Raw genomic sequence first — 19,869 nt, 5'->3', positions numbered from 1 at the left:
ATCAAAGCAAAGAGAAGATATCTATCGACGGATTGAGAGTTTAAATCCAAGTTTTTAGTTAATTTATTAATAATTATGAAAACAAAACAGAAAAATCATCTTTAGTGTACAAATGCAATACCGATACATTTTGAGGAAACACCATCTGCATGGTAATTTTTAGCCCATCGTTAGGTGGGTGCACTGGCTAACCGGCAAATTCCGATTGGAATTCCATTACACCACCCAAAACAAAGATTATGTACAATTTACGACTGCTGCGGCGAATCCTGCCCAGCGCCGGCCACCCGCAGCCACGCTGGATGGCCAGCCAGCACAAGCGGCGCCCCCAGCCAGGCAGCCTGCCGCCGGATCGGCTGGAGGAGCTGCGCAACGATCTCCTCCAGCGTCGCCAGGAGCTGAGCGCCGCCGAGTGGACGGAGGTGCGCCAGTCGCTGGTGGACGGCTACAAGCACATCAACGGGCACAACGTGGACGCTGTGATCCTGGGCGTGTGCGCTGGCCCACAACAACTCCCGCTGGCCAAGAACTATGTGGAGTTCCTGCGCAGTCGGGGCTCCCAGCCGAATGCAGCCACCCTGGGACGCCTGCTGCGGGTCTACAATGCCGCCTACCACGAACGACCGCTCAGCGAGGCGGAGCAGGCCGAGATCTTGCAGATCTGCAGGAACCTGCAGGCGGAGCACGAAACCCTGGACGCCAGCAGCTGTGAGCACATCATCCACGGCCTGGTGGCCACAGGAGGCGACGATTGGCAGGGAGCTCTGCCGCTCCTCGAGATGATGAAGGTCACCACCAGTGCGCCCAGCGTAGCCGCCTACTCGGCGCTGGCGGAGAAGGCTTTTAGCGTGGAGACGGAGCAGGCGCAAGAGTTGGCCTGGCGCCTGCTGGAGGAGATGGCCACGGCCCGTAAGCTTCCCAAATGTGAGGTCTACCTGGCGCTGCTCAATCGCCTGGCCAACGCAACTGCCCAGATCCCTGCCCTGCTCAACCGCCTCTTGGACTTCCTCGAGCGGCATGAGATTCTAGTCAGCCAGCGAGTGGCAGAGCGACTGCAGGAGCTGGCCCAGCAGGTGCCGCAGCTCCTCGAGGCCAGTGCCACCAGCCTGGGCCCGCTGGGCAAGTGCCAGTCCTGCGAGCAGCACCTCCAGCCGGTGGCCATCAGCGACGAGCAGTTCCGGCGGCTCAGCGAGTGCTTCCTGGAGCGCGTGCTCATACGCCGCGATGTCTTCCAGCGATCCACGCCCGAGGAGGTGGCCAGGTTCAAGAAGTACGTGGCCAAGACGGCTCCCTACGATTGCGTGATCGATGGCCTCAACGTGGCCTACTCCACGGGCACCAAGAAGTCGCCCCAGCAGCTGGCCAAGCTGGTGGCCACCGTGGTGCGGCACTTCCGGGACCAGGACAAGCGTGTGCTGGTCCTGGGACGCGAGCACATGCGCAACTGGTCCAAGCAGGCCATGCACTACGTCCAGAGCAACGCCAGCCTCTTCCTCACCAGCAATCTGTAAGCATGCCCACCAAAGAGAAAGAGAGGTAGAATAACCGGTTTCACCCCCACACAGGTCGCACGACGATCCCTTCCTGCTGTATGCCACGCTGCGCAGCGGCCAGGACACCGACTTCTTCTCCCGCGACCTGATGCGCAGCCACGCCTTCCACCTGGGACCCGAGCTGAAGCCCGTCTTCCGGCGCTGGCAGCAGCAGCACCAGTTCTCGCTGGTCACCCAGACGCAGACGGGTCGCATCATAGTCAAGGAGCCCATCCGCCACCGACTGAGTGCCCACGCCGTGGCGGGCGCCTGGCACGTGCCCTACTGCGAGGCGTACACCCAGCACCCCACGGAGAGCTTCGAGGTGCCCGCCCATTGGCTGTGCCTCAGGCTCAAGGAGCAGCCAAAGGAAACCCCCGCCCGAGCGGCCAAGGGAAGGGCCAGACGGTAACTGCGTAGACACTTTAAGTGAGGAGCCAAAGGTTGACAAATATATGAATGTGTATACTGGATGGGCCGTCCTGGCGCGCAAACCAAACCCGAATCCTAGTCGCAATCGTAGCGGGTGCACTTCTCGAAGGCTCCAAGGCCCTGCGGCTGGGGCTTCTTGCGGCGCCGCTCGTACATCAGCTTCTTCTCGGCGGCGCACATGAGCCGCCGCTTGATGTGGTTGTCCATCTCGAAGTCCATGTCCGCCGGCTTGGCCAGCTCGTTGGGGTCCCGCGTTGCGGCCGAGTCCAGGGCCTTGATGATCAGGCTGAGCAGGGCGTGCGCCAGGCGGTGGCACACGTCGTACTCGATGGCGTCCTGGCTGGTGTAGTAGATGGCCGACTGCGAGGTGGGCTGCACGCCGATGGCCAGCAGGATGTTGCAGAAGATGCCGCGCTGCATGCGCGCATAGGGGTCGACCAGCTGCGGCGGGATGCGCATCGTGGTGGCCAGATGGGCGATGAACTTGGCGAACTTCTTGATGAGCACGTTCAGGTACTGGGTGCGGCACTGGCGCTCCAGCTTGGTCAGCATGTTGTAGTACAGTTCCTGCTTGCGCTTCAGGAAGTCCTCCTTCTTCCGCTCCTTGGTCTTGTTGCTCTTGAGGATCTCCTCCAGCTGCCTGCGGGGGAAGTTCGAGTGAGCGGCTTGGCCCTCGGACTGGCTGCACTTACTCGGTGGTGATGGCGTTGTACTTGCCCACCATCCGCTTGATGCGCTTGGCCCGCAGCTTGGGGTCGTAGACGTCCTTGAACTGCTCGTAGTTGTCGATGAGCGTGTGCAGCTTGGGCTTGGACAGGGCCACGTCGTAGGGCTTCACCTTGGGCGGCATGGCCGGCTGGTAGGCCATGCGGCGCACGTAGGACTGCAGCTTGGCCAGGTTCTCCTCCTGCCGCCTCTTCACGTTCTCCTCGGCGCACACGTCCGGGTCCTCCTCCTCGGGCAGCGAGTCCGTGGACGTGGGCAGCGGCTCGTCCCAGTCCGACACGTTGGAGCTGGCCATGGCTGGAGAGGATTGGCGGTCAGAACGGCGCGATCAATTTGCACGTATTGAGAATTTGGCTGGCGCTTGGGAGTTGAGAATTTTCTGAACCTTTTTTCTACGAATAATTTGGAAAATCGGGAGCACTAACAATTTGATGTATTCGCGTCGGGGAACTGAACACCTTATGAGCAGTCCCAGTGGAAACGGGTCTGAGCAGAAGCCTCCGGACGACTAGATCGGGAGTTCCAGGTGCCCAGGCTGTGGGTTTTATTGCAAGGTATAGGTGTACTCTTTCAGAAAATACACATTATTTATTTAATAATTATAATACCAAATTTTAGCAACAATATAGGTCAGATATTAGCCGAAAGCATGGCACTACATTGGCTGAAAGGATGGTTTTACATTAATTTAAATTAAAAGTTGAGTGAAACTAGGTACGAAACCTTACAAACATTTGGGATCAGGCTACAAAGATAGACTGCGTAAGACTCCGCGAGTTTGGGGAAATCTCAAACTACTTATCTGCAATAAGACCTTATGATTCAACAATGTGTGCTTGCAGGGCGGGGAGTCCCCTAAAACATGTTTAACTGTGGACTGTGGAATACTCATGGGATCTTATGAGATACGTAGGGTAACGAGCGTGGTACAGACATTCCCGAATGTTTACAATTAAACAGGCAACGATTTATTACAACAACCAGTGGAACCACGGACTGCGGCTAGTAGCACTCGTTCTGCACGGACCTCTCCAGGGCGAACGTGTACTCCTCGGCTAGCTCGTCCACGGACAGCTGGCGCGTGAGCAGCGCCAGGATGCTGTCCACCTGCATCTGGGTGCTGGCGTAGCGGTCCTTGGTGGCCAGGCCGGGCGCCAGCTCGAAGGGAATGTCCTGCAAGTAGTTGACGGGTCCTTGGGCGCCGGGCAGCTTCGTCGCAGCTGCGGCTCCGGGTGGCGGGCCGCCGCCCCTGGGTCCTGGCATCGGCGGGTAGGGCAGGTAGCCCGCCGGCGGCATGGGCGGGTACATGGCGCCGGAAACGGAGGCTGCGGACGGCGGAGGAGCATCCGGTCCGGGCCTCCGCTCTATGAACACGAAGTCGTCGCCGCTGCTGCCGGGTCGGGGTCCCTCCGCCGGCCCCTGGATGGGCTGGTCCTCCGTGGGCGTCTCGGCGGGCTTGCGCTTCCCGAAAATGGAGAACATTGCTCTGCTTCTCTACTTCTGTTGTTTGGTCAATTGGCGAATTGCGTCGTCGGCCAGCTGAGGTGCGTCGATTGCCAGCAGCGCTGGTAGCTTGGCGGTTTTCCCGCCAGATCAAATTGACGACCCTATTGAAAAGTAGAGTAACTTGGAATTTTAAGCTATATACTGAACTTTATAATGAACTGCAGAAACGAGCCTGCTTAAATATTAATTTATTATTGTATTTGAATATGCAGGGAATAAGGAAGACATTGGATTGTGTTTGGACCATCTTTCATTGTTACTCGCGAATATGATGGTATAAATTTACTTTTATTTGTGTTTATTTAGCTTTTTTGTCAGTTCTCTGGAACTGAGAAGAGTTTCACTGTTCCTCTGATAAAAATTGGCTATCCATAGTGTCCATGATATTTTTTTAAGTTTGAATTTAAAAAAGAGTGTAATTTACCACTGAATGATACTGGCCGAAGCCAGTTGAAAAGTATCTAGACGCGAGTGAAATGCCGCCAGCACTGGAAGTCCGTTAATCGCCTATCGATAGGATGCGCAGGGCTGCACAGCGAAAATACTGAAAATACCGAACACCCCGCCTCCGCCTCCAAGGGAAGTGAAGAGTTGCTTGCCGAGATTGATTGTGTACACCGGATAAGAGGAGCCAGCGAAAAAGATGTCTAAAGTGGACCAGGACCCAAATGCCTCGCTGAGCATCATGGAGGTGAGTGCGTCCCAGGGACGCTGACCTGCCGCCCGGCTCCCGCCGCCCGTGCGCCGCTCCAATTGCAATTCCGATTGGCGGGGCCGCTCGAGAGATGCCACATTAGCTTAACGCACGCATCCGCCGCCGCGCTCTCCCTTCTCCCCCCGCAGCAAATCAAGCAGCTCATCCGCCCGCCGCCCAACGAGGACGAGAAGCTGGTCCAGCGGAGCACCAACACGAAGCATCCGTACTACAGGAGGCCGGGAAGGGGCCACAACCACGACTACTGCGACGCCTGCGAGGAGGGCGGCAATCTGCTGTGCTGCGACCGCTGCCCCTCCAGCTTCCACCTGCAGTGCCAGTGAGTATCCATGCGGTTAAGTGCTGTCTCGTACAGTGCCTGATCCTCTATCCTCCGCCGTTCCCACCCAGTGATCCGCCGCTGAGCGAGGAGGACATACCCAGTGGCCAGTGGCTGTGCCACAGCTGCCGGATGGCCAAGGTGTCCCAGCCGCCGGCCTCCTCCTCCAAGGCCAGCTCCGTGGAGCGCGTGCCGTCGGCGGGCAGCGGCTCAAGGGCCAACACGCCGTCCTCCGGAGACCTGGAGTCCATACCGCTGAAGATCCGCAACCTGCGCAAGCGCAGCAACAGCGAACGCAACAGCACCGAGAAGCTGCTGGCCAAGATGCCGCTGGCCATACAGCGCGCCCTCGACCCCAACAAGAAGCCGACGCCGCTGGACGATGTCATCAGGGCGGCCAGCATGCTGAATCCGCAGCAATTCTCACTGCCGCCGGAGCTGGAGCTGCACACCCAGTTCCCGGGCAACGGCAAGGTGCAGCCCGTCCAGCAGCCGCACCCGCCGAGCGGGAACGGCGGACATCGCAAGTGCGCCGGCAACCAGCGCCGCAACTCCAAGCCCTTCGAGCTGGACGCCCAGGGACTGGTGCCGCTGCCCGCCAAGACCTGTTTCTACTGCACGCGCTCCTGCAAGCGGGCGCCGCTCATCTCCTGCGACTACTGTCCGCTCTACTACCACCAGGACTGCCTGGATCCCCCTCTTACGGCACTGCCAGCTGGATTGTGGATGTGCCCCAACCACGCCGAAAACTTCATCGTAAGATAGCCCCAGGCACATGAGTTTCCCTTTATTTTAATGTGGTTACCTCCTGCAGGACGCCAATATGACCAACAGCATCTCGGCCACGGAGCGGGTGCGCCTGTGGAACCGCTTCCACCAGCCGCTCGACCATGAGAACGTCAAGCTGGAGTTCTTCCGGCGCGTCAACACTCGCCATCCGCCCTTCCGCACCAAGACGAACGTGCGCGCCCGCGCCCACATCGAGGTGCCGGCCATTGTGCGCTACCACTACGAGCACCCCCCGGCGCTGCTGCCCTCCATGCGCCAAACGCTGCGCTACGACCGGGTGAAGCGGCGCAAGAACCTGCCCACCGAGGTCGAGGAGATCTCCCGCGAGTCGGTCACCGAGTCGCTGCTCAAGGATCTGGAGGCGCTGCGCTCGGCTCGGGCCAAGTTCCGCGAGATCCAGCGGGAGTACGGCACCGTGGAGACGGGCGCGGAGGGAGACAGCGACAGCGATCCCAGTCCCGAGGAGCCGGAGTCGGAGACGAACTCGCCCGGCGACAAGGTCAATGGCGGCGTGGATGCGGAGGCGCCCAAAGCGGAGTCGGAAGCGCTGGCCAACGAGCAGCCGTCGGTTGTCAAGGTGGAGTCCAAGGCCAGCCTGGAGCTGGAGATCAGCTTCGAGGAGGACGAGGAGGACAGCAAGACGGGCATCATCGATGCGGACCTCTTCCACCTGGACGTGGACATTATCAAGAAGCTGGCGCACCAGCGCCTGCAGCAGCTGGTGGAGGAGCATCCGGAGATTGTGACGCAGTACAAGAATCGCACGGCCGCCCGCCGGCTGCGTCAGCTGGCCGCTGGCGAGGGAACAGAGCCGGCCGCAGGACACCCCACTGCTGCCCTCCAAGGTCAATTGGCGCCGGAGGACATGAACCGTTTATCGCTGCTGTTCACCAGCGAAACGTCCTCGATACTGGCGCAGAAGAACGGCAATGCCGCCGACGAGGATCCCGCCATGGCGCTGCACCCGGCCCTGGCCACGGCGGCGGCCATTGCGGCGGCGGACGCGGCTGCCGAGAGCTATGTGCCGCGTGCCCGCAGCGACACGGAGAAGGCCTACGAGCTGGCCTCGCGCCTGGAGCTCAAGCTGCTGCAGTGCAAGGTGCAGGCGCGGGCGGTCATCACCCCCCTGGGCGACATGCTCGAGGACAGCCGCTGGTTCAGCTCGCTTGGGCTGGACCACTCGATTTTCATGCGCTACCGCACGCTGTACATCGGCTACGGCGGCCACTACTCGCCGTCGACGACGCTGGCGCAGACGGAGACCGTGGACCTGTCGGCGATCGGCTACTGCTGCCGCATCTCGCCGCAGCACGCCATCATCTTCTACGACGAGTTCTCCAAGTCGTACGAGCTGATCAACTACTCGGAGTTCGGCACGGAGGTCAACGGGCAGCTGTACGCCTGCGACCTGACCGACAGGATGCCCACGCACGCCGGCAAGCGCATGCGGCCGGACGACGCGGAGCTGAAGAGGCGCGTCGACGACCTGCTGGACAAGCGGCGGCACATCCAGCGCCAGTTCGAGCCCAAGAAGATCGGCCACGAGCGGTAGCTAGAGTTTAGCCCCATCCAGTTGGGTGAAGGTAACTAATCCTCCTGTTTTGCAGGTTGGCGCCCATTGTGAAGCCCGCCTGCCGCTGCACGAACGCCGATCCGGTGCCCATGGTGGCCGGCGCCTGGGAGGGATCGGCCGTGCTGGCCCACGGCACGCTGCTGCGGTTCGGCTGCCTGTCGTTCGTGTTCTCGGTGCCGTCGCTGGACCTGCTGCAGGCGCAGGCGCGGACCAAGCGATCCTAGGACCAAGGCAGGCGCAGCACTTAGTTTAGGCCCAACACACACAGACACAGCAGCGCTCGCCCGCAGCCAGCTCCAGTGGAGCAGCACCAATCTCAGTGGGGCAGCTAGCAGCCAGGCATAGGATTAGGGTAGCAACCAGTTCAATCATTCATCGCAATCATCGTGGCAATCTGCGGCCTCGGCTCCACCCTCTTAATCACCCGACATCCCATCCTAGTGTTAAGGAGACAATCGCGCCCTATGGTTACTGCAGTAAGTGTGGAGTTTGCGTTCGCAGGGAGCCCAAACCCCGCATCTACTGAACTAAGCATTGTGTCCATGGACCGCGGATCGACCCGGCGGTTCCATACCCACATTAATCGTATTCCTAATTGTATAAATTGCTAAATTGAAATAAACTTGTAAGAATTAAGGTCAGAGCCGGCGACTTCCCTTCTCACTGGGTGGAATAGTCCTCGGGGGGAGAAAAACGGCAGGCGAGTTGTTAAAATGAATGTTTACTTGGTAACCAGGTGCAATCCAACTGGTCAAGGCATTATAGAGAACGAGAAGAGTATACACAATAGGCGCCCGGCGGGGGCGCCGGGACTTTGTGGTGGAGTACACGAATCTTGGGATAAGTACAATCGGTATTCGGTATGGCTAATATGCAAAAAATATATGTATATATATGTGTAATCGTAAAGACCTAAGACTACGCCTCCCGGCCGGCCTAGAGAGCGGCAGCAGCGGGTCCTGGCTGGGCCTGTGGCGGACTGGCGTGCTGCCCCTGCTCCTGGACGCCCGCCTTGGCCGCCGAGCGCGTGGCGCGCGACCGCTCCCACTCCGCTTTGTGCTTGCGCTTGGTGTGGTGGTACATATTCGACTTGGACCGGAACTCCGTGGGACAGAAGGCGCAGGTGTGCAGCTTGACGCCCGTGTGGGTGGCGAAGTGCTCCTGGTTGAGAGGAGTACAATAAAGGTTAGTAACCATACAGCTTGGCTCCTGCAGCACGGGCTCACCTCCAAGTACCGCTTCATCTTGAAGCACTTGCCGCACACGTCGCAGGCATACTTGGGCTTGCTCAGGCAGCGATGATTCTGGCCAGGAAGCTCGCCGCAGTTGGGACAAATCATCGAGATGGGGGCGGCGCCATGGATGACGGCCTGCAACGCAGCCGGCTTTTCCGTTTCTGCCGGTGGATTGCTGTGGGAGATTGTTGAATAAGCCAGTAACCTTCTGCACGGGAAATCTCCCACTAGCCCCACAACTCACCCGTAGGCATGGACCAGCATTGCCCCTGTGGACGTCGTCGTCGTTGTGGTGGCGGCGCTACTCGTTCCCACCGCCGCCGCGGCAGCCGCTGTCGCCGACATGACGGCAAAGAGCTGCTCCTGCTGCTGCTGTTGCAGCAGACTCGCGCACAGGCGTTGCTGCAGGCTGTCCGTCTGTCCAGGAGGATGGCCCGTGAGCGAAGCGGCTGCCACCACAGCCGCCGCCACCGCATTGTAGTTGGCCAGCATCAGCTCGTTCTCCTTGAGCCTCTTCTGGGGCGAGTCCTCGTCGCTGGCGTCGCTGCCCTCCGTGTGCTGGACCTTCTTGGGCGAGTGCGTCTTGCGGCGACTGGCCCGATTGCGGGAGCCCCGGCTGGCGGAGGGCGGGGTCTTGGAGATGGTGAGGTTGATGGCCTCGCTGGGCTGGCTCTTGATCACGGACAGGGGCAGCTGCTGTGGCTGGGTGGGTGGTGAGAGCAGAGGAGCTGCAGCGGCCGCAGCGGGATGGGCGGTTATGGCAGGGGGATGAGGTGGAGCAACAACTGGAAGAGCAGGAGCAGGAGCTGGGGCCGGCTCCTCCGGCGCCGTGTGATTCTGCCCCGACTTGGCCGCGTCCCGCTCCTCGCGCGCCTTCAGCCACTGGGTGGTGTGCTTGCTCTTCACGTGGGTGTACATATTCGAGCGGCAGCGGAAGGCCATCTCGCAGTAGGGACAGGCGATGGGCCGGTCGCCCGTGTGCGTGGCTATGTGCTCCTCCAGGTAGCGGCGCATCTTGAAGGACTTCTCGCAGAACATGCAGGGGAACTTGTTGGCCGTGGTGGGCGTTACGGCCTTGGGCTCCTCCGCCGGCCGCTGGGGCTGTGCGTCCGTGTCCGGCGGCTCCTGCTGCACCTCGCCGCCCTCCTCCGACCAGTTGACATCGCAGTCGATGGCCAGGAACTGGCTGCACAGCGTCGTCTGCTTCAGCTCCACCAGCTTCCAGAAGTTGTGGAAGCTCTCCAGTTGCGAGCAGCACTCGGTGCAAATGCAGGTGGAGATGGCGTCGTCGCGGGAGAGCTGCGGGGGATGGGCATTATCAGAGGGGACTTGCAGGCGGAGGGTGGGGAGAGGGCGGCACTTACGCAGAGGTACAAGTGAATCGAGATCAGTTGCACCAGGTAGCTCTCCGGCATCGCCTTTCCGTCCTCCTCGTCCTCCGGGGCGGACGCACTGGTTCCGCCGGCGCTGCCGCCGAACAGCAGCACCGCGCTCTGCTCGTCCAGCGCGTTCAGACACAGGCGGCAGATCATTTTGTTCGGTTCCGTAGATTCGCTTCACCAAATTCGATCTTACTCCATTTATTTTACTTTATTCCATTAGTTTGTGTTCTGCCCACGCACGGTCACACTTTCCTAGCGATAGCACACCCACTCGGTTATCGATTGGTCGGGCGCACCGACGTTAGCTCGGAGCTTACGTCACGTGACGGGTGGGGTTACGAAAAAGCGTTATTTTGAACTGACTCCATAGCGAAGTTTGTAACAAGTATCTAGATATTATTTTGGGACTTATCTTAAGTAGATGAGACAAAGACTTTTAGAAAATTGGTATCTAAACACCAATTGAGTGCAACATTACTGCAACTATTTATTGCCCTTCAATTCGAATCGACTCTTCTAGTGCGTTTGATTCCATTAAAGTTTATTTACCTTTTAGCGAATTTGCGTGATCTTTACCGAGCATTTCATTATTTTAGAAGGTGTTACTCAAGCGAAATGAATTGGCGAAGCAGAGCAGAATACAGACAATCATGACTGATGTCTTGAGACGCCCGAGGAAATATTTGATTGAAGAGGTCGCACACATTGCACAAACTTCAAGCAAGACTTCAGAAAGTTGCAACACCTAGGAGCTAACATTTGGGAGCGTCGAAAACCCTTTCTCGACTGACCACCTGTTGCACCATGTGCAATGATAACCATTTGTTTTGGTGACTGGGGGTTTTGGCAGCGAGCGCAGCGAACGGAGCTTTCGGAGCTTCGGCTTCGCCTTATCTAAAAGTGCATATATCATTCCCTACTTGGCGAAAACGCTGGCACTACGATGCTGCGACCGCAATTAGCGGCCAGTGCGAATATTCTAGCTAATTGATTTGCAAATGATGCAACGAAGTTGGCAAACAGCAAGTGCATTACTACAAAATGCGCTTTGCGTTGATTGACACACTCGCTCTGCCCACCAGAATTTCAATTCCCCCCCCCCCCACAAGGATGCATAAATTGCAGGGTAAGTGGTGGGAAAAAGAATAACATGGTTAAAATATTGTGTTTTATATAATTGTATTATTTTCTCTTTGAAATTAGCAGTTTGTATACATAGATAGACACCTACGTTCATTCCAGTGCCTCGCCCTTTAGCTAAGGTCGCTGAGAAGCGCCGAGAACGAAGGCATACCATTCACCAGACCATAGTGCCCAACTCCACGTGTACTTCGTGTGATACGCTGACCACTTAATTCGGTAGTTAGCACTTTTTACCCAAAGTCTGGGGCTTTGTTTTAAAGCAGTTATGGGGCGGCTAAGTTCCATTTTCACGGCCACTCAGCTGTTTTCAAGAGACTCGAATAAATGTGAACTTGTGCGTGTTTTCGCTGCGCTTGCTTTACGCTTAATAAGTTTACAACTGCATTAAGTTGGTCACCGAAAGATACAGTCCGACTTCCGTAGCTTGAACAGTGAATATTCGCTTCTTATTTGCGGCCAAATGGGGTTTGTATTTTACGATCGAAACGACCCACGTGACGTATGATAAATTTTCATCTGCAACTTCGAAGGCGGGGGTCGTTTCGAAATGTTTTAAGTTACCTGTAACTAAGTTAAACCGATAATTTAAGAACCATTAGTTGGGTACTTAGTTGTAGAAAGTTATAAAACTGACTGAATTGAAAATGAGCAACATGTCGTATGAGTAATTTTCTAGAATCTGCAAAATCAGTTAGGAATTGGAAAGTGTACGGGGACTCACGGATTTTCCAATACATAATACAAAAATATGTATTATACAATTGGTATAAAAAGATGCTAAAATGAAAGAAACATTTCACTTAAAAAAAGTCTGTATATAATGGGTACAAGATTTGAAAAAATCGTTTTCGAAATGGTGTGCCAGAGCTTGAGTTGCAGAAAGGTCGTTCCTCGGAAGGCCGACTGTAAGGCCCAATGGAAATACGATCGCAGGCGTGGGACAGGTAAGTTTCCAGTTGTCCGCGGGTTCTGTGCTCCACCAACAAAACTGTGCCCAGATTCGCTTTCGCCGCTGCTGCTTCTTTTTGACAGTTTTGTTTTAATTCGTGTTCATGCTTTGTTGTCGCCGTTCCACGGCGGTGGCTTGTAAATAGTTGGCTTTGGCTTTGGTTTTGGTTTGGCTGTGGACTGGGATCGGCTTTAACTTGCGAAACACGTCCGCGCCGAGAGACCCGCCGCCAAGCCAGTTCAGTTGGCCAGCTCGGCCGGGAGCAGAGCAGCATAACAAGTGGAGCGCGACTTCGCCTTGCCGAAAATCGTTTGCCAATGTCGCGATAAAGCTAAGGAAAAATACAACAAATGCCGCCAAACACGGCCAGACGGCAATGGCCTAAGCCGTGGTGGAAAGCCGGAAAAACCGCGCAGCACCCACGCAACACGCACACGCAAAAAGAGGCAAGACCAGTCAACACACCTGGCGGTTTTCGACCTTCTGACACAGTAAGGTCCACAGTGAAAATTACCCAACGACCGAATATTGAGTTATCCAGCGTTGACAGCCGAATAATACTGAAAAAACAGCCAATAACAAATGGGAGAGGTAAATGTTGCACAGTCCGAAATTAGCATGGGATATGCAATTTTTAAAATAGCAACGTTGTGCAATGTTTATAAGATTGTGCAATATTAAACCAAAGGAAGCGAAGTCTAGTAGTTACATCTGCACTACTGCTTGAACATTCAATGCCGTCATTTATTATTAGGGATCTCCTATTCAACGCCATTATTATTTCTAAGGATCTCCCACGGGTGCCTCAAAAAGCGAGATGGCAACGCCAACAGGCAAATAAGTTGCATGATCGCACAGCAGGTTGCCAGACCTCTGCCCCATGTCCTCCCCCCTTCCGTCGTTCAAGCTCTTATTATTTGCGATGCCGGCGGAGGCAGCGGCGTCGGCGGCGGCAGAGTTCCAGAGGCAGAGCGACTCGACGAAAAGCCAAAAAAGCCAAGTTCCAATCAGTTGCAGTCGCGAATTAGCGTCGCACAGACGCCTGTCCCGCATAAATACAGGCCAATCGCTCCGTCTCGCTCCCTCCCGGAAGTCCGATAGATTCGATAGCTCCGATAATTCCGATTGTTCTCGTGGGCGGTGTAGCGCTGCTCGACTAGGGCCTCCAAATGGTGCATCTGAACGAGAAAAACGAGGACCAACTGATGGCCACGCGGATTTCGGAGCTGCAGGAGTGGCTCAAGTCGCAGCCGCAATTGCCGCAGAATATATGTTCGTATAGCCAGGTGGAAGTGGGTCAGACCGCAAAAGCCACTCTTCGTCTTCTCCCTGAAGAGCACCGAAAGAAATTGCGACCGTTTTGGATAGCCCCCTTTCGAAGTGTACAACATAAACTTGTAAAGTGCCTCTTTTTTATTGTGTATTGAATTGTAAAGATCGCATCACATCTACGCCATACTTGGAATATATAGAAAAACAGATCCTAACTCAAAGAACTGAAAATGATTTATCATACCAAATACTGTACTTAAATAATCTATGGGACTATCAATAGTAAAGTGTTTTTTTTTTGTAAATTATCTTTTAGCGTAAGAGATTGCGACCTAAACATTTCTGAATATTTTAGAAAATCACTTTAGAGGATCGGCTCCTATTAATACCCTTAACAGTGAGCCTAATTAGTTGCCATAAGTTTTTGACTGTGTGATTACTGCTGGTGGCCAACTTCGCTTGTGGGTCAACTGCCTGAGCGATGGGAGCCGCAGCCAGTTGCATAACCATCGCACCGCCGAGACTTATGAGTGCACCTGTTAGCCCCCCCAACCGTGCCCGCCTGCACTCACCTCCATCCGCATCCTCCTCCTCCGCAGCCCGCCTGCTTCTGCGCCGCTTTCTGCACACGACGCGCGGGGATCCGTCCGCCGCCCAGCGCCTCTTGGAGCTCAACTACGGACTGCGCAACAAGCATGCCCACATCTTCATCGACCGCGATCCCCTGGACGACGGCTCCCAGCAGCTGCTGCAGGTCGCGTACGTACCGGGATAAAGGGTTTCGGGAGCTGGGATCGGTTGCGGGGGAGATCATGTATATTAACCAGACTCAGGAGAATCAAATCAGTAAAATAGGTATTAACCTTAGCTATATTACCTACCAAAAAAGTAAACCTGTCAAGATCTTAGGAAAATTAACGAAACCAAGTGAGATTCATGTGCTTTTGCAAAGGCAATTGCTTGAGTAATTAAGTTAAGTGCCAAAAAATGAAAACAAAACTCACCGCCAAGATAATAAGTTAGAAACGTAAAAGATGTTTACTGCCAAGTTAGACGGGTTTAACAGCTCCAGAAGTGAGCCGAATCAAAAATATTACATTCAAATGTCAATTAAAAGCACCAAAAGGGGCGAGCAAAGTTCAGTTGCGGGAAGTCCAATCGAAAGCACGTAGACCACATGGTCTGGCTGGCGAACCACGCCACAATCTACTAAAATCTCCTCCAGAAAATCAATACAAATAAGTACCGTCGCAGAGCCGTAACAGAGATTTACTGCCAGATAAACGCCTCGATGCAGGCACTAAACGCTGATTGAGGCTTTGATTTGGTGGCGACAGCCCAGCCACCTGGTAATTAGCTGAGATTCCTGCGAAAGGGGAAAAATCCCCTGGTGTTCCGGCCGTGCCATCAGCCGGGGTGACATTAGCTGGATCTCGGGGACCCGTGAGTCTAGTGGCTCGCAATGGGGACACTGGGGCTTGATTTCGCTTAGTGTACTGTACACAGAGTGCATTGGCTTGCGATATCGGGCAACCGGTTTTCGTTTGGATGGACAGGGTAATGGGGGCCCGGAATTATGTTAACTACGTGTTTTCCTGACTTCATTCGCCTGCAGAGATCTGGTGCCGTTGCCCGGCCTGACCCCGGAGAACAACAAGCTGCTCTTCTACCGCCTGATCGACTTCGACGCGGACAAGGTGGGTGCTCGAAAAATATGCTAAGCCAACTCCACAGAGAAATGAAAAGTCCCAATAAACATGGGGAAGCTACACATAAGTCACTTTAAAAATAATATGTGAAGGTGGCTGAAAGTATGCAGTGAAAAGAGAATATTGTTGCACACTTTCGGGCTTGTTTCTCGGTGGTTGCAAAGCCCTTCTACATTGGATCCTACTTTCTCAAGAGGAATGTATTCTTTTCCGGCAGTTCAACTTCACGGCCGCCATCAAGGTCTTCTTCATGGTGGCCGACTGTCGCTTCGCGACGGAGGACGAGGAGCGCTTGTCGGACGGGGAGATACCCGTGTTCGACATGGCCGGCTACACGCTGCGCCACCTGACCAAAACCGCGCTGGGCGCCCTGCGCGTCTACATGAAGTTCGTGCAGGAGGCGCACCCCGTGCGGCTCAAGGAGATCCACGTGCTGAACTGCCCCTCGTTCGTGGACAAGGTGATGGCCGTGGTCAAGCCGTTCATCAAGGGCGAGGTCTTCAAGCTGATCCACTTCCATTTGCCGGGTGCGGAGACCCCGTACCGCCACTTTCCGCGCTCCATGTTGCCGGAGGAGTACGGCGGAGGGGCGGGCAAGATGGCCGACCTGAAGCTCCAGTGGATGCAGTTGCTCAAGGAGCAGAGGCAAGTGCTCCCAGCTCCCCTCTAGACGTTGACAATCAGCTGAGTGGTCCCTTCTCTAATGTTTATTTATATTTTCTTCCAGGGACTATCTAATGGACCCGGACAACTGGCGGATAAGCAAGGTCAAAAAGAACGAAAAGCGAATGTCCAGTGATGCCGGACTTAGCAAAAGCCTACGCACCCTCGAAATCGATTAGTCGCCGTGCGCACAACTGTACCTTAATCTTGGGGCCATCGCGTTCTCCGAGATTTTGCCAAAGTGAATTCAGTTTAAATTGATTTTTGGCCCTTTTCACATTGAATATTTATTGAAAAAGCATTTAGCCTTTACTTTACTTACTTTTCATCTCTGCCTAAGAGACTTACATTCTAAAATTCGAAATTTACTTTAATCTAATCTAATCTAATCTTTAATTTAGACTGGAGGCACTTTCGCCAAATCCTGTTGAATGTGAAAACCGGACCAGCCCGACCATCTATTGTACTTATTTTTTGTTTTGCTCTCGTTCCGTCTCCCAGCTGGGCTTGGGTCTATGTAAATATATGCTTCGCTTAAAGAGAAGGCGTTCCACACTCCACACTCCATATATGCATTCCATTTCACAAAGTTCCCCCCAGCGACCGCATCTTGGGTAATTGAATGCTCTATTGTGGGGAACGAGTGGCCGGGAAATGGAGGTGGGCACGCGTCGGATGGGTGTACATGGGCTCATACGGCTGTACATGGCATTATGACGCGCGCAGAATTTCCATATTTAATGCAACAGCATAATTCCAATCCCTGCCGCTGCATTCGATGCCTGCGACTGATGCAATTAACTCGCCACAAAAAGGGCGGAGGCGAAGGGGTCCGGGAGGTCTGCACTGAAAGAAAACTTTAAGTCGAAATGGTCTAGCGTAGAATGCCATGCATTCCAGCTTGCTTAAGGATGCACATTAATCCGATTCATTGCGACTTTATTTATGGAATACTAAGCTTTGTGGCACTAATTGCTAACAGTGCATGAAACAGCCCCAAAAAGCATGCCGAATACACATAGTAGATGTTGTGCGGGTGGGGGAGTGCATGCGTTTCTGGGTGGGATGTGGACGAGTGGGTGGTTGTGTGCGGGAGGGTGGGTGGTTTGGTGTTCAGGAAGTGGAAGTGGCAGTAGAAGTAGAGCAGCGGCAACACCAATGTGGCACCGAGAGTGGAGGCCGAAGGACCCTTGGGGCACAATGCGCATATCGACACATCCGTTCGCTTGGCCAACCTGGCCACTGGGTCGTCATCGTCCTCGTCCACGTCCTGCTCCTCGGCCACAATGCGCAATCCGCAATCCAAACTCCGGACTCTGGACTCCCCCACAATCCACAATTCGCACGGTGACACTTGGAGTCGTGCGGCTGACACATTAGAGTGTGGCCTGGCAAAAAGTGTGCCCACGCCTGCTCTCCATCATCTCTATATGCACTCCGTTTAGCTGGCCACTGCCGTCCAACCCCATGACATATTAGTCTTCATGCCGGGTTGCACGGCAACAACTTATCCACAATCTATGCAGATGAAGCTTTTAAGGAATCTTGGTTGGTGTCCAAAAGTAGGCAGTAAAGTTTTAATTCTACCTGAGACTACCTACCAGAGGCTTACAAGATCACCTTCTTGATAAAGTGTTGAATTAAGCATTCGTTCTTAAATATGTACAATTTAGTTTTCATAGTTTTCGAAAAGTTTAAAAGTATGCCTAGAAGTAGGCAGAGAAAACTTGGTAAACTTGGTTTTCTCAAGCTCACTTCCCAATGAGCCGTAATCGAATTGTTCTTTTGTATTTGCTGTCTGAATGGGTTTCCAACAGTTTTTTCTCGCGGTGCATGTGCTTATCTGTGTGCGTATTTTGTTTATATGCAAACAGCGCACTCCCTGCCCCGCATTCCCCGATTTAACGCCACTTAACGCTCCGACTCATCCATCAGAGTGGTGCGTGCCACTCCCACACTAGTGGGCGGCGGGTGTTGTGTGTGCGCTGTGTGTGCGCCGTGTGTGCGCTGTGGGCCTTACACTTTTATCCTAAGCCAGATGAGCACTGCATGCGATGCTTGTACATGCTGGTAATCGAATTATGTGGCAACTCTGCCTTTTTGGGGCTGCCGGTGGGTGGTGGGGCGGCGTTGCGGGGGAGGATGCAGCACATGCACAATGGATGTGGGTCGTTGGGAGGGTGGGCTTCTGTGAGCACCCTGCTTTTCGGATAGGTGCGGTTCGTGCCGCCTGCTACCCTTCCTTTCTGCGAGGTACTAGCATACAGTTGCTTACTACGTAAGTCACACACGAAAGAAGCGTTTACCTAATAGCAAATAAATTCTCACCCAGAAAATAAATAAGTCTTGGCTTTCTTCGAAAATCTGTAATAAATCACTTATACTGTGCGCCCTGCGAATCTCGTGAGCTTGAAAACCCTCTAAGGTGCCTAGAGTATGCTACGATGGAGAGTTCATCCGGCTGGAAGGACCAGGAGCAGCCTCCTCGTGATGTCCAGCAGCCAACCCTTCAACTGCATTATGACTGCCAACACAATTAGGGCGTTCGGGCCGTAGCCGAAACCCTGTCGGCCCTGCCTGCTCTCCGAGTCCCGGAAGTGGGCATAAATTATACATATTTGCACATGATGGGCGAAAAAGAAACTCAAAGTGCCGGTGGGGAGGGGACTTTGCGGCCCCCCAAGGGGAGAGCGAGAGTCCCGCCAGACTTGACGCCCAAATTGATCAATTTTGCATTGTGCCACAACAATCGCAGCTGTAAGGTCGGGCGAATCGGGTGGGCGTGGCAGTGGTGACCCCATTAACATGCCCAGGCAGAAGCAGAAGCACAAGCCCAAACCCGAGCCCGAGCCCAAAAGGCTTACGCTGCTCTCTATACGTGGACTGCAGTTGGCCGAGGATTTCCCCTGGTTCCTCCGCCATTTCCTTTGCTTTTCTCCGTTTTCTGTTTTCTCCGCTTTCCCTGCACTTCCCCTCCCTTCGCCGGAAGAGGAAGAGCCACAAGCTGGGGGCGGCAGGCGGTGGGCGGTAGGCGGTGGGCGGGAAAGGGCAAAACAGAAGCGGAGCAATAAGCGAAATGTGCAGTCAACAATAGTCCGCCTGTCCACCGTGTTCGGGTCTCTTCCGAGAGCGAGTGTGTGAGCGTCGAGGTACAGTGAGGCCTCGGAGGAAGGAGTGAGAGTGTAAGTTTGTATCCTTAGCTGTGTTTTTATTGGTGCATTTCAATTAACCGGGACCTGAATCATCATTTTTTATTAGATCCTAAAAAGTAGAGCTCATTAAGGCAAGTTCCTAAAAATGAACCTTCCTTTGTCATTTGTATATCTTGATTTTATACAATCTATTACTTAATTAACTATTAAACAACTCTTTCCTTATATTTATAGTCATGTTATACAGTCGAGACGGGGCTGGGAGGTACAACGTACTAAGACTACTCCAACCAGAGAGCTTCTTCTATGGACAGTAAGCTATGGGGTTTTGGTGACCCCAATTCATCACAGTTACTTGTTAAAAACCTCTTTTTTGGAAATAGTTATTACTCACAGTTAGTAATCAACCAGCTTAGATCGGGAAGCCAAGGAACAGCTTAAAAGGCCTGTTTTTGGCCAAGTTACGGGCTCGAGAAGGGCCTTGGTGACCCCAATTCACTAGGGTTGCTCCAGTGAAATGGCCCTCTGCTGAGGATAGGCAACCCTGCGTAGCCGCTTAGCTGTCACCTATGTACAGATACGAGATACTAGTCCGCTTGGCCAGCGACCACTGTACTTGCCCCAGTGTGCGGGGGTCCAACATGTTGTTGTTGCAAGCTCGTTGTCGTCGCAACACCAGCACACACGCGCGCGCAGCCCGAGCGTATACGTGCACGGCGACTCGCAGCTGTGGTTGTGGGCCGGGTCGCCGTTCAGTTGAGTGACTGATAAG

At 54.4% G+C, this 19,869-nt stretch overlaps 6 protein-coding genes across 6 annotated transcripts; 3 read left to right on the top strand and 3 right to left on the bottom strand.

The window, feature by feature from the left end:
- Positions 1-18: 18 nt before the first annotated feature.
- On the top strand, positions 19-2,003 carry LOC108023743 (mitochondrial ribonuclease P catalytic subunit). Its single transcript, XM_017093380.3, has 2 exons — positions 19-1,507; positions 1,566-2,003. The coding sequence occupies exons 1-2, from the start codon at positions 240-242 to the stop codon at positions 1,942-1,944; spliced, it is 1,647 nt and encodes a 548-aa protein (XP_016948869.1). The 5' UTR covers positions 19-239; the 3' UTR covers positions 1,945-2,003.
- Positions 1,942-3,168, bottom strand: LOC108023744 (uncharacterized). Its single transcript, XM_017093382.3, has 2 exons — positions 2,657-3,168; positions 1,942-2,604 (listed from the first exon to the last, which is right to left on the bottom strand). Exons 1-2 carry the CDS (start codon positions 2,983-2,985, stop codon positions 2,040-2,042), a joined length of 894 nt encoding a protein of 297 aa, XP_016948871.1. The 5' UTR covers positions 2,986-3,168; the 3' UTR covers positions 1,942-2,039.
- An 85-nt stretch (positions 3,169-3,253) lies between these two features.
- LOC108023247 (proline-rich antigen) lies at positions 3,254-4,348 on the bottom strand. The gene has a single exon (XM_017092527.3). It carries the CDS (start codon positions 4,170-4,172, stop codon positions 3,693-3,695), a length of 480 nt encoding a protein of 159 aa, XP_016948016.1. The 5' UTR covers positions 4,173-4,348; the 3' UTR covers positions 3,254-3,692.
- A 393-nt stretch (positions 4,349-4,741) lies between these two features.
- Positions 4,742-8,235, top strand: LOC108023699 (PHD finger protein 12). The gene is made up of 5 exons (XM_017093327.3): positions 4,742-4,887; positions 5,040-5,230; positions 5,302-5,986; positions 6,045-7,567; positions 7,627-8,235. The coding sequence occupies exons 1-5, from the start codon at positions 4,840-4,842 to the stop codon at positions 7,814-7,816; spliced, it is 2,637 nt and encodes an 878-aa protein (XP_016948816.1). The 5' UTR covers positions 4,742-4,839; the 3' UTR covers positions 7,817-8,235.
- Positions 8,236-8,297: 62 nt separating this feature from the next.
- LOC108023758 (zinc finger protein 865) lies at positions 8,298-10,494 on the bottom strand. Its single transcript, XM_017093398.3, has 4 exons — positions 10,192-10,494; positions 9,072-10,126; positions 8,819-9,002; positions 8,298-8,753 (listed from the first exon to the last, which is right to left on the bottom strand). The coding sequence occupies exons 1-4, from the start codon at positions 10,357-10,359 to the stop codon at positions 8,529-8,531; spliced, it is 1,632 nt and encodes a 543-aa protein (XP_016948887.1). The 5' UTR covers positions 10,360-10,494; the 3' UTR covers positions 8,298-8,528.
- Positions 10,495-13,296: 2,802 nt separating this feature from the next.
- On the top strand, positions 13,297-16,505 carry LOC108023766 (alpha-tocopherol transfer protein-like). Its single transcript, XM_017093407.3, has 5 exons — positions 13,297-13,573; positions 14,173-14,332; positions 15,189-15,270; positions 15,500-15,927; positions 16,010-16,505. The coding sequence occupies exons 1-5, from the start codon at positions 13,471-13,473 to the stop codon at positions 16,122-16,124; spliced, it is 888 nt and encodes a 295-aa protein (XP_016948896.1). The 5' UTR covers positions 13,297-13,470; the 3' UTR covers positions 16,125-16,505.
- The last annotated feature ends 3,364 nt before the right edge of the window (positions 16,506-19,869 follow it).

Source organism: Drosophila biarmipes, chromosome X (genome assembly GCF_025231255.1).
Source record: "Drosophila biarmipes strain raj3 chromosome X, RU_DBia_V1.1, whole genome shotgun sequence".
Classification (NCBI taxonomy): Eukaryota; Metazoa; Arthropoda; class Insecta; order Diptera; family Drosophilidae; genus Drosophila; species Drosophila biarmipes.
The sequence above is the reverse complement of the archived record's forward strand: the minus strand, read 5'-3'. Positions and strand labels throughout refer to the sequence as shown.

What these genes read in the sequence shown, in the direction of transcription:
- LOC108023247 (XM_017092527.3), bottom strand. Translation starts at nt 4,172, where the DNA reads ATGTTCTCCATTTTCGGGAAGCGCAAGCCCGCCGAGACGCCCACGGAG.
- LOC108023699 (XM_017093327.3), top strand. Translation starts at nt 4,840, where the DNA reads ATGTCTAAAGTGGACCAGGACCCAAATGCCTCGCTGAGCATCATGGAG. An exon ending in AGCTTCCACCTGCAGTGCCA is followed by an intron (nt 5,231 to 5,301) that starts GTGAGTATCCAT and finishes GTTCCCACCCAG; the next exon opens with TGATCCGCCGCTGAGCGAGG. An exon ending in AAGAAGATCGGCCACGAGCG is followed by an intron (nt 7,568 to 7,626) that starts GTAGCTAGAGTT and finishes CCTGTTTTGCAG; the next exon opens with GTTGGCGCCCATTGTGAAGC.
- LOC108023758 (XM_017093398.3), bottom strand. Translation starts at nt 10,359, where the DNA reads ATGATCTGCCGCCTGTGTCTGAACGCGCTGGACGAGCAGAGCGCGGTG. An exon ending in CGATTCACTTGTACCTCTGC is followed by an intron (nt 10,127 to 10,191) that starts GTAAGTGCCGCC and finishes CATCCCCCGCAG; the next exon opens with CTCTCCCGCGACGACGCCAT. An exon ending in ATGCTGGTCCATGCCTACGG is followed by an intron (nt 9,003 to 9,071) that starts GTGAGTTGTGGG and finishes AATCTCCCACAG; the next exon opens with CAATCCACCGGCAGAAACGG.
- LOC108023744 (XM_017093382.3), bottom strand. Translation starts at nt 2,985, where the DNA reads ATGGCCAGCTCCAACGTGTCGGACTGGGACGAGCCGCTGCCCACGTCC. An exon ending in TACAACGCCATCACCACCGA is followed by an intron (nt 2,605 to 2,656) that starts GTAAGTGCAGCC and finishes CTTCCCCCGCAG; the next exon opens with GCAGCTGGAGGAGATCCTCA.
- LOC108023766 (XM_017093407.3), top strand. Translation starts at nt 13,471, where the DNA reads ATGGTGCATCTGAACGAGAAAAACGAGGACCAACTGATGGCCACGCGG. An exon ending in CAGCAGCTGCTGCAGGTCGC is followed by an intron (nt 14,333 to 15,188) that starts GTACGTACCGGG and finishes ATTCGCCTGCAG; the next exon opens with AGATCTGGTGCCGTTGCCCG. An exon ending in TCGACTTCGACGCGGACAAG is followed by an intron (nt 15,271 to 15,499) that starts GTGGGTGCTCGA and finishes CTTTTCCGGCAG; the next exon opens with TTCAACTTCACGGCCGCCAT.
- LOC108023743 (XM_017093380.3), top strand. Translation starts at nt 240, where the DNA reads ATGTACAATTTACGACTGCTGCGGCGAATCCTGCCCAGCGCCGGCCAC. An exon ending in CTCTTCCTCACCAGCAATCT is followed by an intron (nt 1,508 to 1,565) that starts GTAAGCATGCCC and finishes ACCCCCACACAG; the next exon opens with GTCGCACGACGATCCCTTCC.